Source organism: Antechinus flavipes, chromosome 2, assembly GCF_016432865.1.
Source record: "Antechinus flavipes isolate AdamAnt ecotype Samford, QLD, Australia chromosome 2, AdamAnt_v2, whole genome shotgun sequence".
Taxonomy (NCBI): domain Eukaryota; kingdom Metazoa; phylum Chordata; class Mammalia; order Dasyuromorphia; family Dasyuridae; genus Antechinus; species Antechinus flavipes.
The window spans coordinates 519,617,073-519,629,125 of record NC_067399.1 but is presented as its reverse complement, the minus strand read 5'-3'; the positions used below and the strand labels follow the sequence as shown (position 1 = coordinate 519,629,125).

The window sequence follows — 12,053 nt, the reverse complement described above, 5'->3', positions numbered from 1 at the left end:
CCTCAGGACCTGAGAAAGGCATTAGCTTAAAAAAGGCCAAGGACTCCCACTACATCTGGGGACATCTTTAGTCTTCCTGACCCATGTCTTGCTTTTGAACTCTGATGACTGGAGGAGAGAGTGAGAGGCCAATGACTTTGCACAGCTTTGCCTTGCTTTAATCCAATTTGCTTCCAAGTCAAGACATTACCCTTCAGATGTCATTAGTCTTCTTCAAGAATGAAACAATGATCTCACTTTAACAACTCAGATTTTTATAGAAAAAAAAAAGAAACAAACCATAATTCTTTTTCAGGAAGTAGGCCTTCAACACATTTTCCCAGAAAGCATGCTATTGATTGCAAAGGTTATGGGTGAATCTAGATGACTCTATACAGCCTATTGTTATGCCTAATAAATACAATTCACTATTTATGTAAAACAAAACTGAAAAAATAATTAACATTTTACCTTTGAATACAACAAGGCAAGCTATAGTTGTAGTATAAATCATTCTTAAATGAAGATTCATGTAAATTCTATACATATATGTATTTATAAACTGGCTTGCCCTCTTAAAAAAGGTACTATTTTTATGAATTGGCTCTTTTTTTACTATTTGTAGCGATATAGAGATCCAATTTATAGAGTGCTTTGTTCTGATTGATAAAACTTCTTGACTTCTTTTCCATTTTGAAATATGACATTACATTTTTAAGTTTTGTGAAAATTTTCATTTAACTTATAAAAACAAAAATTGCTTGTTTTTCCATGTACCTTCTCAACCAATGTTAATTGTTAGTAATAATAATTTATCTAGCAACTTCAACTGTCTAGACCAGAATGGAAAGTAAAAAATGAAGCAAAAACCAAAATAGATACCACAAAGTTTATGCATTAAAAGTAATATGCTTTATTCATAGACAAGCCCTTTTGGCCTCTTAGATTCCCTAGATTCCCTTTACTTTTATTTTAGGTCTAGTAATAAAAAATTTGGTTATTCTTTTTTTTTTTACCAAATAAGCTGGAGAAGATTGAAAGTAACAGATTAAAAGCTAGAGCATTGCTAGAAGTATAGAGATGTGAAGGAAAAAAGACTTAATAGATTATATCTCTTTTTTTCCTTTTTTCCTTTTTTTTTCTTTCTGAGGCAATTGGGGGGATTAAGTGACTTGCCCAGGGTCACACAGTTAGGACATATTGTGTCTGAGGCTAGATTTGAACTCAGGACCTCTTGACTTCCAGGCTGGTGCTCTTTCCACTGCATCACCTAGCTGCCCCAATAGATTGTATTTTTATAGTACCACTTTCCATACCTAAAGTACTCCACACTCATGAAATTTCAGATCCATTTCCTGTGTCCAGCCCAACAAACAAAAATAAAACATACTACAGTGTTAGAAAGTATGACATTCTAGGACTAGTTAATACAAGAGCAGACAACTCTTAATATTTTCTCCATGTTTCATTAGCATTGCATTCCTGAATTGTTATTTTTCCCTTACCTCCTATGATTTTTCCTACATTCTCCAGCAAATTCCAGTGTTCCTCTACCTTTATAATTGGCTTTGTTCTGAACCTACTAGCTCTTGCAAGAAATGTATTCAATGGTTAATAGAGTTTATTCATTCAGATTAGCACTTGCTATGTTACAGATACATTGTGTATTTTGTAAAATAGGTGAAGAAGGTTTTAACATTTTGAGCTTGTTTCACTTCTGCCTCACTTAAAAATAAAATATTTTTCAGATAATAGTAATCTTTTGTTTTATATGAGGGCATTGATCTCTAATCCACTTTCTAACTAAAAACTTTATTCTCCACGTTTGGTCTCAAGATCATAGTCACTTCAGTAGAGTGAAAGGATTTAAGGAATAGGTAAATGTTCCCATTAGGGAAAGGACTAAGACTACATAGAGGAGAATTTTAAAAATTACTTTTTTTTCAAAGCCCTGGGTCATGTAACTTGGCTTTAAAGCCTTGCATTTGCTAATCAGTCCAAATATTGTATTTCATTGGGGTCATCAGTAGTGAGAATTCACTACAGCTGCATTGGGAAGAAAGAAGTTACAGGTAAGTACTTTTCTTCTTTTTAGGGTTTGTATTTTTGTATCTATGTTGTGTATCTTAATATGAGATAAATTTAAACTGATTTCAAGTTCTTTAAGTGACTTTAGTGATTGGAAAAAGGTATTCAACTGACATCCCTGGAGATTGAAATCTTTTATCTACCCCCAGACTTTGTACAGAGCTCCTTTCTATGTATAAGAATAATTCAGTCTCTGCCTATATAATAAGTACTTGATACTTCAGCTAGGTCTGTAAGATGGTCATTAATATTGAGCCAGTTGTGTTAGTTTCTATAGAATTTCAAGTTGTTTTAAATGATTTTAGACATATTGATTCATCTAGTGGTATTTAATATTCAATGTGTGTTATAGGATCCTGATGGAGAAAATGCTCGTAGGGCACTGCAACGTACAGGAGGATCATTCCCAGGAGGACATGTCCCTGATATGGGTTCGGGGTTGATGAATTTACCACCTTCCATTCTCAATAATCCAAATATTCCTCCTGAGGTTATCAGTAATTTGCAGGCTGGTAGACTTGGTTCTACAATTTTTGTTGCTAATGTAAGTTTAAGCTTTAGTCTCAAATTTTTGTTGTTCAGATATTTAGTTCTAATTTTTCATTAGTTCATTGTCACTGGCCAAATTGCTTTTGGGTTTTACAAGAATATTTTGCTTATTTTTAATAAAAGTAAGTGAAATAGTAACTATTTAAATTCTTAAGTAAAAATACATTTCTACAAATTGGGAGTATAAATACAATTATTTTAGCTTAGGTTTTCCTCCCAAAAAAGAACTGTGGGATTAAACATTTGTACAGTTCTTAACATTTATTTCTTCTGCATGTGCTCTTATTTTTATGTTGCTAAATGGGTTTTTTCCTGGTAGTTCTGCATATCTGGTCCATGAATTATATGTATTCATGAATTGTCATGTGTTGTAGTTGGTTTGTTTGGAGAATACCTGTCCAGCTGTTCTGTACTTAAGAAAGTAAATTAAATTAACACTGTTCGATATTAATTTCTTTTAGTAGAATTAGATGTACAAGTGTCAAATGTGTAATTTGGTAAGGACTGAGATGTTTCTCAGAGTTAATTGAGCAGGTGAGACTTTTGGGAATTAAATTTTTTAAGGAGAAGGGGATGTGTAGATGTGATTTAATAAGTGAGTTTAAAAAATTTAGGAGATATACAGTTTATTATTTGAGAATTATTGATATGTTGTATGCTGGTAGTAAGAATTATAGTTCTTTGGTATCATAATTTTGGAGTTTAGAAAAGATTTTGTTGTGTATAATTGGGAAGACAGGTATATTAGTAACATAACTGATATAATTTTATGTTAAGCTTGACTTCAAAGTTGGTTGGAAGAAGCTAAAGGAGGTGTTCAGCATAGCTGGAACAGTAAAACGGGCAGATATTAAAGAAGACAAAGATGGCAAGAGCAGAGGAATGGGCACAGTCACTTTTGATCAAGCAATTGAAGCAGTTCAAGCAATCTGTATCCTAATTTACATTTTAGCATTATATCTAATGTGATTGAAGGAGTCTGATACCATTTTCCCCTTGGTTTTTATTGTTAAAGTTCAGGCCAGTGGAATTTGGTATAATTTGTTGCCTTGTGCCTTCTTTGCACTGTACTTGGCTTAGCTGTATGTTAGACTTTAGTCTCCAGTACATGCAGACCTTTATTACATCCAAGTACTAAAGTCACTCCTAAAACTTGAAATAGCATTACAGTGCTGTCTTAGTAAAATACATGGGGTATTATAGTCATATACATAAAGCCAGCTGTTTTATATAATCCCTTGTTCACCAATAGTATATATACATTAAAATGAAACGTATTTTCTTTTTTTTAATTATTGGATTAAATAATGTTATATTTGCCTTTTAAAAAGCATAAAACAAAAACAGACAAATTTTTTATTTGCCAACATTTGTATACCTAAAAGAGGCTATTACAGTATTTAGTAACCTAGGAAATAATTGTTCAAAATATTTGTGATTGTTTAAGTATAAAATGGGGTTTATTTGTTTGGTTGATTTCTCAAAAATTCACCTTCAGTAATTTGATTTAGCTTTCCTTAACTGAATTTTCAGCTATGTTCAATGGACAGTTTTTATTTGATAGACCTATGCATGTGAAAATGGTGAGTCCTTGCCCAACCCACCAAAAACACCTCCCTTTGTCCCTCCGTATATTATATCTTTCTAGTTATGCTATTTCACAGTTTTGACCACATAATATATTTGCCTTCTTAATAGGATGACAAATCAGTCCCTCATGAAGACTATCGCTCTCATGATAGTAAGACACCTCAATTGCCCCGTAAGTAGAGCTGTACTTAAAAAATGAAATGTTTTGAGACTAGATAGCTATTTTTGTGAATTAGGAAATAAATTCATTCCTTGTAGCATGAATTAACTACTCAAAGATGCTTATGATTTTTAGGTCGTTAACTAGTGATTTAAGATGTGTAGTATTCTTTGCTATATTTAATTAAATGCAAGTAATATTTATGTGAAGTTTTCATCCATAGGTAGTGAACATGGCATTATTGTTGTTTGTCTTTGAAATGTTTTTATAACTAGATTATTAGAAAGATATTTTGAAATTTTGAAAATGCATATACAACATACAGTCTACTATTACAAATAAATTAGAGTTATTTTCAGGTCCTGTTTTAGAAAAAAAATTGGCAAAAATATGTATATAGGAAACAAGACATATGAGAAAATTAGCATAAACCAAGAAAATCTTGTGAGGCCTTTGGTAGAATTATATTGTTTTGTTTATTTAGTTTTGCTATGATAATCAGTAGAGTATTGTGTTTTTAAATTCTTTTTGTCAGTTTTTTCTGGTCTGTAATTTTATAAAGATTGAAGATGTAATACAATTTATTTGATTTTAGGACTGGCTCCTTAATACTATCATGTTTTGTTAATTGTTATTTTTGTTTTTAGGTGGTCTTGGAGGCATTGGAATGGGGCTTGGACCTGGTGGGCAGCCCATTAGTGCCAACCAGTTGAATATGGGAGGTGGAATGGGAAACATAGGACCAGGAAGTAAGTATTTTTATGGTGGTTTTTTCATTTTTTTTAATATTCCCCAGCTTGGTCAATCACAAAGCTTATGTTTATACCAGTTTCTACAATGTATTAAGAGTTTCCTTAATAACTTTGTTAATATGGTGTCATCACTTGAATTGAAAGTGAAGCTAAACTGTGAGAGTGGGAGAAAGCCAATTTTCCTTTACAGAAAATAGTTGATATAATATTAGGGGAGAAGGGAATGCCTAGAATGCCTTCATAGAGTAGAATTAAAGTTTTGTTGGTGAATGAAGTAAAGGTATATCACAACTCATTTATTGACAGGATAGCATAAATTTGCAGATCAGGTAAGGGTAAATAAGAGTGTGTGTCCATTCAAATGAAGCAATATAACTTAAATGATTTTTACATTTTATTGCTTAACTAAAATTGCATGATTCTTATTTGCTTCTAGAATTATCCTTTGAGCTCGGTCCAGGCATGAGAATTTTCCATAATCTTTTTTTTTTGGCTTTCTTAGCAGATTACACTAGGTTACATCTTTAGGGTACATTGTAAGAATGGGTGATGGTGTAGCCATAGGAATGCTCAGAGTACCTTTAGATATTATTTAGTGGCTTTATAGTGTCTGTTCTGAAAAGTATAGGTTTTTCTGGACCTGGAGATGAGGTTGAATATACTGCTACATAGATGATTTTCTCATACTTTCTACATTTTCTTAGATGTTTGTTGAATTTAAACTGAATTCTTATATTTATTGAAAACATGATGGGGAAAGGGGATTGGATCTGAGAGGTGGGGAAAATGGAAGCAACTTTCCTTTCTTGTCCTCAAGTAATTTTTCAAACCTATTCCTTGAACCTTCACAACTGGATGGCATAGGGGGTCAGACAAGTGACCCCCACCCCAAATATCCTATTATGACTTAAAGCATTTATTTATGCTTTGTTGCCTCATTTTGTGGCCATAAACACAAAACATTATATTCGTTTTTCACATTTGTCTAAGAGTAAATATTTTGTATTTCATTTGAGGTATGGGAATGGATGGTCCTGGTTTTGGAGGAATGAATAGAATGGGAGGAGGTATGTACAAAACTTTACATTTTGTGTGTATGATCCTCATTTACTGTAAAATTGTCAGACATGAAACAATTTAAATTCCTGCTTCCTTTAATGCTAACTCATTTCCCAGGGAGCATTTAATAGGAATTGATTCCACACAAAGGCTTTAGTAGGATTAGGAAGCAGCCATGTAAGGTTGGTGCAGTAGTCTGATGGGTAGAAAAACCAACACTTATTACTGACAAAAATATACTTTTAAACTATGTAATTAACAATAGTGTCTTCAAATTTATCCTTATTATGTAGGAGTTGGGTTTGGTGGCATGGAAACCATGAATAGCATGGGAGGATTTGGAGGAATTAGCCGAATGGGAGGTAGGTAAATTCTTAATTTGGAGGGGGGAGGGGAATTGGGAGTGTGTTCTGTGTTTAGCTCTTCCCTACTATTAAACTGTTCCCTCCTTCACTTAGGAATGGGTGCTATAGATGACTTCAGAGGGAGCATGGGCAGTGGAATGAGTGGAGGGATAGGGACTGGCATGGCAGGAATGGGAACTGGTATGGGCGGCCTGGGAAGCAGCATGGGAGGTAAGTTAGGTAAATAATATTTTCATATTTACAAGTTTTACTATCATCTTTTATTTTAGGCATATTATTAAATTATTTAGCCTAAGAAATATTGAAATGCTTGAAAATATTTAAATTGTTCCTACTATTATTTTTACATTCTTTACAGAATTATATCGTGGTGGAATGGCTAGTAGCATGGAAAGAGACTTTGGACGTGGTGACATTGGAATGAATAGAGGCTTTGGAGATTCTTTTGGTAGAATTGGTAGGGCAATATTATCATGTACTTGTTTTTCTTTCTGTGAATGTCAAAATACTTTTATTTCTCCTGTCTTAAAAATTAGGAATATTATGTATGCTATATCATTCAGTTTTGTTTTCTAAAGAAGGGAATATTTTTGATAATAAACCAGTAAGACTAAGGTGTTCCATTGTAATTTACTCTTTAAAAACAGAAAACTTGTACAAAAAGCATTTGCAAGTAAATTCTTTCAGAAAGTCCTCAATGACCTCAGTTATCTTCTTTAGCTTCTCACAAGCAAAATATTAAAATGTTAAATGAATTATTTTTAGCTTATTGAAAGTAACGGTAGCTAATTAGCATATTGTCTGTCTTTGTTAAGGTGGTGCAATGATTGGAGGTTTTGCAGGAGGAATGGGAGCTTCTAACATGGGTCCTGTAGGATCTGGAATGAGTAGGTTTTAAAGTTTTTCCTAAAATTAATTTAAAAATGTTTGCCATATGCAAAAAATCACTAGGAATTTGATTGTGTAAACATTTCTTCTTATGCTTATTCTAGAATAATACTTTTCTTGTGAAAGAAGGTTATAATTGAAAACTAGTAGTTTGATTGAAGGCTCTTTTTCTTGAGCATTAATTTTTACTCATTTACAGATATCTAAAAATGTGAAGTAAAACCCCACCCTAGATTTTTATTCTCCAACAAAGCTTTCCTGAACATACATGACCATGTGTATAACAATTACTTTTGCCCAAGTATCAGTTATATCTCCCTTGTCAGGTTTTTCAGCTGCCACTTTTTAAAAATTTGTTTGAGTTATAGTTGTCCAATGAATTGCATTGTACTTTAAATTTGAGGGTTCCTAAGATTGTGTGGGCCAAGATTTCGCCTAAGAATATCTTTATATTCTTACTGAAAAACAGATGCTAAATTTCTTCCACTTTAGTTCTCTTTATTTGTTGCCTTATTTTACTCTTATTTATACTCACTTATATTTATTACCCACTTTATTTTTATTTATACACACTTTATTAGCCCTACTTCCTTATTAAACCATATTTTCCCTATGAATTTTTCTTATCATAATGGCTTTTCATTGATAGACCTAAAACACTCCCTACATTCCCACATTGAACATTTAAATTCTAGCTCCTGAAAACTTTCTTTTAACAACACTTCCACTAAACCATTTTATCTGCCATTTATGTTGTCATAGACTAACTAGTACATTATTTCTGACAGCTCTTCTCATCCGTAATGTAGAATCATAGAATTATTAAAGTTAGGAGTAACCTAAAGGAGATATCCCTTGAGATGATGCATTTTCACTGACTGTTCCCTATGCCTGGAATGCTCTTCCTCCTTATCTTTATCTTATGGCTTCCCAGACTTCCTTTTTAACTTCTAGCTAAAATCCTATTTTCTACATGGAGTATTTCCTATTTCTCTATAAAACTTGTTTGTATATATTTGTTTAATTGTAGTCTTTTCCATTAGATGGTGAGCTCCTTTAGGCTTAGACTGGCTTTTTACCTTTCTTTGTATCTTCAGCTTTTAGCACAGTACCTCCTGCATAGAAAAATACTTAAATACATTTTGATTGACTAGTCATTTGATTCAATTAATATCTAAGTAGAAATAACAGGCAAGTGGCTAGTCAACTTCTACTTAAAGACCTCCAATGAAAAGAAACCTTTTAGTCAGCCTATTCCTTTTTGAAAATTCTTATTATTAGCTTTTCATTAAATCAAATCTAGATCTGCCTTTTTGTAAGTTTTACTCAGTGCTTTTATCTTTGTCATCTGGGACTAAGCAAAAGGAATATAATGGCTTCCACTGAATAACATTAAAGATAGCTCTCATGTCTTCCCTCTTTCTTTTTAGGCCAGACATACTCAGTTCCTTCAGTTTGTTTTTGTTTAGCATGATTTTGAGTTCCTTACAACATCCTGGTCTCTTCAGAATGTATTGAAGACTTGTCAATCTCTTTCCTAAAATTATATGCCCAGAAATGAGACTGTAGTCTAAATAGGGCTTATTAAAACAAGACTACACCCTATTTTATTTCAAGCATAACTTACTAATAATAATGGTAATATCATTTGTATAATGGTTTTATTGTTGTTGTTTAGTTGTTTTCCATCCCTTTCTGATTCCTGTGACCTTGGAATTTCTTGGCAAAAATATTGGAATTGTTTGCCATTGCCTCTTCTAATTTATTTTGCAGATGAGGAAACTGAGGGCTAAGTGAGTTAGCCAAGGGTTACTAACACACAAGTAATAAGTATCTGAGGCTAGATATAAGGTCTTCCTGACTTCAGACACAGTGCTCTGTTTACCATGTCATTTGCAGCTGGAAGAGATCTCAAGGGCCATCAAGTACAAGCCTTTCATTTTATCTTTTAAGGATCAGAAGCTCAAGGATTGTAATCTACTTGTGCCAGCTCATTTAGGTAGTAAATCACAGAACCAAAATTTAAAATTTGAAAACCAGGTCCTCTGATTTCAGAACCTGGTGCCTTTTCTGTTGTACTACTGTTATACTAAGATCACATTAACATTTTTGTCTGTTACATTACATCATTAATCCAGAGTGAACGCTTTACTCATTAATAGCCATGAGTCCTTTTATATGTGTATTTTTTTATGTTATCCCCATCCCATAATAATGAAATAGATTTTTAAAAAAATGAAATATAAGACATTAGATTAGATTGCATCTTAGTATATTTAGCATATGATCCTCGTCTGTTAAGATCTTTTGGGGTTCTGTTTACTTGTCCGTTGTGCAAGCTAATCCTTATGCCTTCATCTGCCAATTTGATACATATTTTAATTATACCATCATATAGGTTATTGAGAAAAATGGATTCAAGGATAGATGACTGAAACATTCTGTCAGAGACCTGACTTGACACACTGATCCATTAATTACCACTCTTTTGGTACTTGTTATTCAACCAATTCTAGATCCAACTGTTATCCAAATATATCTCTCTACCTTAGTCCACAAGGATATGTAAAGAGAAATTTTGACAGATGTCCTGCTAAAATCCAGGTATACTAGGTCTGCAGAGTTTCCTTGACCCACCAAAGTAGTAACCATGTCACAGGAAATGAGGTTAGCTTGGCATGACTTATTATTTAAGAAATATATGTATATATATATATATAATTTTTTTCAATTAATACAAATCTATTTTCTCTTCTGCTGCTTTCAACAACCACTACCACCGCCACAACAACAAAAGAAATCAAAGCCCTTATAAATGTGCATAGAAGGCAGAATATCTTTCTCACTTCAACGTGACTTATTCTTAACAAATCTGCACTAGGTTTTAATGATCTTTTATCACTATTTAAAATTTTTTTTTATTATAGCTTTTTATTTACAAGATATATGCATGGGTGATTTTTCAGCATTGACCCTTGCAAAACATTCTTTTTCACCTTTTCCCCTACTTTTCCCCATCTTCTCCCTTAGATGGCAGGGAGACCCATACATGTTAAATAATGATAATCTTTTCAAAGTGCCTCAAATTCCTCTCTTTAATATGTTATTAAATATTAAATTTAGGAATTAAAGTCACAAAGTCTGTCACTTGATGAATGCACTTTATTTTAAAAATTGCAAGAAAATTTGGTTATTTTTAAAAGACTAGTACCTTTTCCAATTTCCACATTTTTCAGAGATCACCAATAATAGCTTAGCAGTCAAATTCACATTCTTAGGATATCAAAATGCCTAGGTTTGATTACTTCATTTCATTGAATATTTAGGACATCTCATTTTTGGCTTGGGTTTAAATTCCCTGTTATTATTTTTCCTAGCTAAGAGATCTTTCTCCTTAGGGGAAAAAAAACAAGTAAAGAACTATAAAAATAGTTCTGTCTTCAGCCCTATTTCTATTATCATTATTTTTTTTTAACTCTTAGAAGTGGTCCTTTTTCTTTTTTGAATTTCCTCATGCTTCCAAACAAAGTGTTTAAAAAGAGATTTTTATTGTTCTTCAATATTAATTGTATGCCTTAATTCCTTTTAGACTTTTTAGCAATCCTAAATATTTGTTTATTCTTAGGACTTCATCCTTGCTTCTATCTTTACATTTTTTTTAACATAAGTTGATCTACTTCCCTTCTATATCTCTTTAGAGAACTACTTCTACTCTTTCTTATTGGAATTATTTGTATCTATTATAAGGATTTGATTCCTCTTGAGATGATTTCTCCATGAGTTCCACCTGTTTGGGTTTTTTTTTTTTAATTTCTTCAAAATCTACTCTCCTAAAGTTTAGGATATTCATTAGATTATGGCTGGCAATCTTTTCCTTATCCTACCCTTTATTTTTTTTTTCAGTTACAAACTGAAAAAGTGGTCAGCATATCCCCAAATCTTATTTCTTATTTGACAACCTGTCTGATCTTTTGCTTAACCAGGTCTTTCAAAAAAGATTGTAATTTCTCAGATGCTCTGATTTTGCTATAGAGAAAGTAATCACCAGCAGATGTCCAGATAGCTGAAGTGACACATCACTCACTACTCTGTTCTTTCCCTTCAGGAACCCATCATCTTGTTCTCTAGATTGGGATAGTCTAGAATGTACTACCATACAATAATGATGCTATATCTTTTTCTGTAATCATAACCTAAGTCTTCACCATGCTTTTCTCCTATAATTGGTAAAATTTATATTCTAATAGTATATACTTTCTTGACATGCAGTGCTTTTGTGTTGTTACCCCTTTCCCTCTAATCTTTTGACTTTAAACAAGCTGTACATTCTCATTGCCGTAGTCTGGTCATAGATTATATCCCATAAAATCTTAATCAAATTTTTGCTTTCCTATTTTTGTTCTTATCATTCATTCCTCCTTTGTTGCTCATATATAAATGCCAACTCATATTGGAATTTTTTTTAAATCATGTGATCCTAGAATTTTAGTGTGCTCGTTTGGTATAAAAAGAAACTAAGTAGCAAATGTTTTAACACCAATGGATAAACTGAGAGAATTGATATTAGAAGAATATTAGAGTACCAGGAGTAAGATTAAGGAGAAAACATGAACCAGGTACTTC

General features: G+C 32.5%; 1 protein-coding gene across 1 annotated transcript in view; it reads left to right on the top strand.

Moving 5' to 3' along the window:
- MYEF2 (myelin expression factor 2) overlaps nt 1-12,053 on the top strand; it is a 51,726-nt gene that overhangs the window by 14,768 nt on the left and 24,905 nt on the right. The window contains exons 6-14 of the mRNA XM_051980598.1: nt 2,420-2,611; nt 3,394-3,547; nt 4,150-4,199; nt 4,315-4,378; nt 5,014-5,115; nt 6,135-6,185; nt 6,471-6,539; nt 6,901-6,999; nt 7,358-7,429. Of these exons, the coding sequence (XP_051836558.1) occupies nt 2,420-2,611; nt 3,394-3,547; nt 4,150-4,199; nt 4,315-4,378; nt 5,014-5,115; nt 6,135-6,185; nt 6,471-6,539; nt 6,901-6,999; nt 7,358-7,429 (853 nt within the window). The remainder of the gene's footprint in view (nt 1-2,419; nt 2,612-3,393; nt 3,548-4,149; nt 4,200-4,314; nt 4,379-5,013; nt 5,116-6,134; nt 6,186-6,470; nt 6,540-6,900; nt 7,000-7,357; nt 7,430-12,053) is intronic.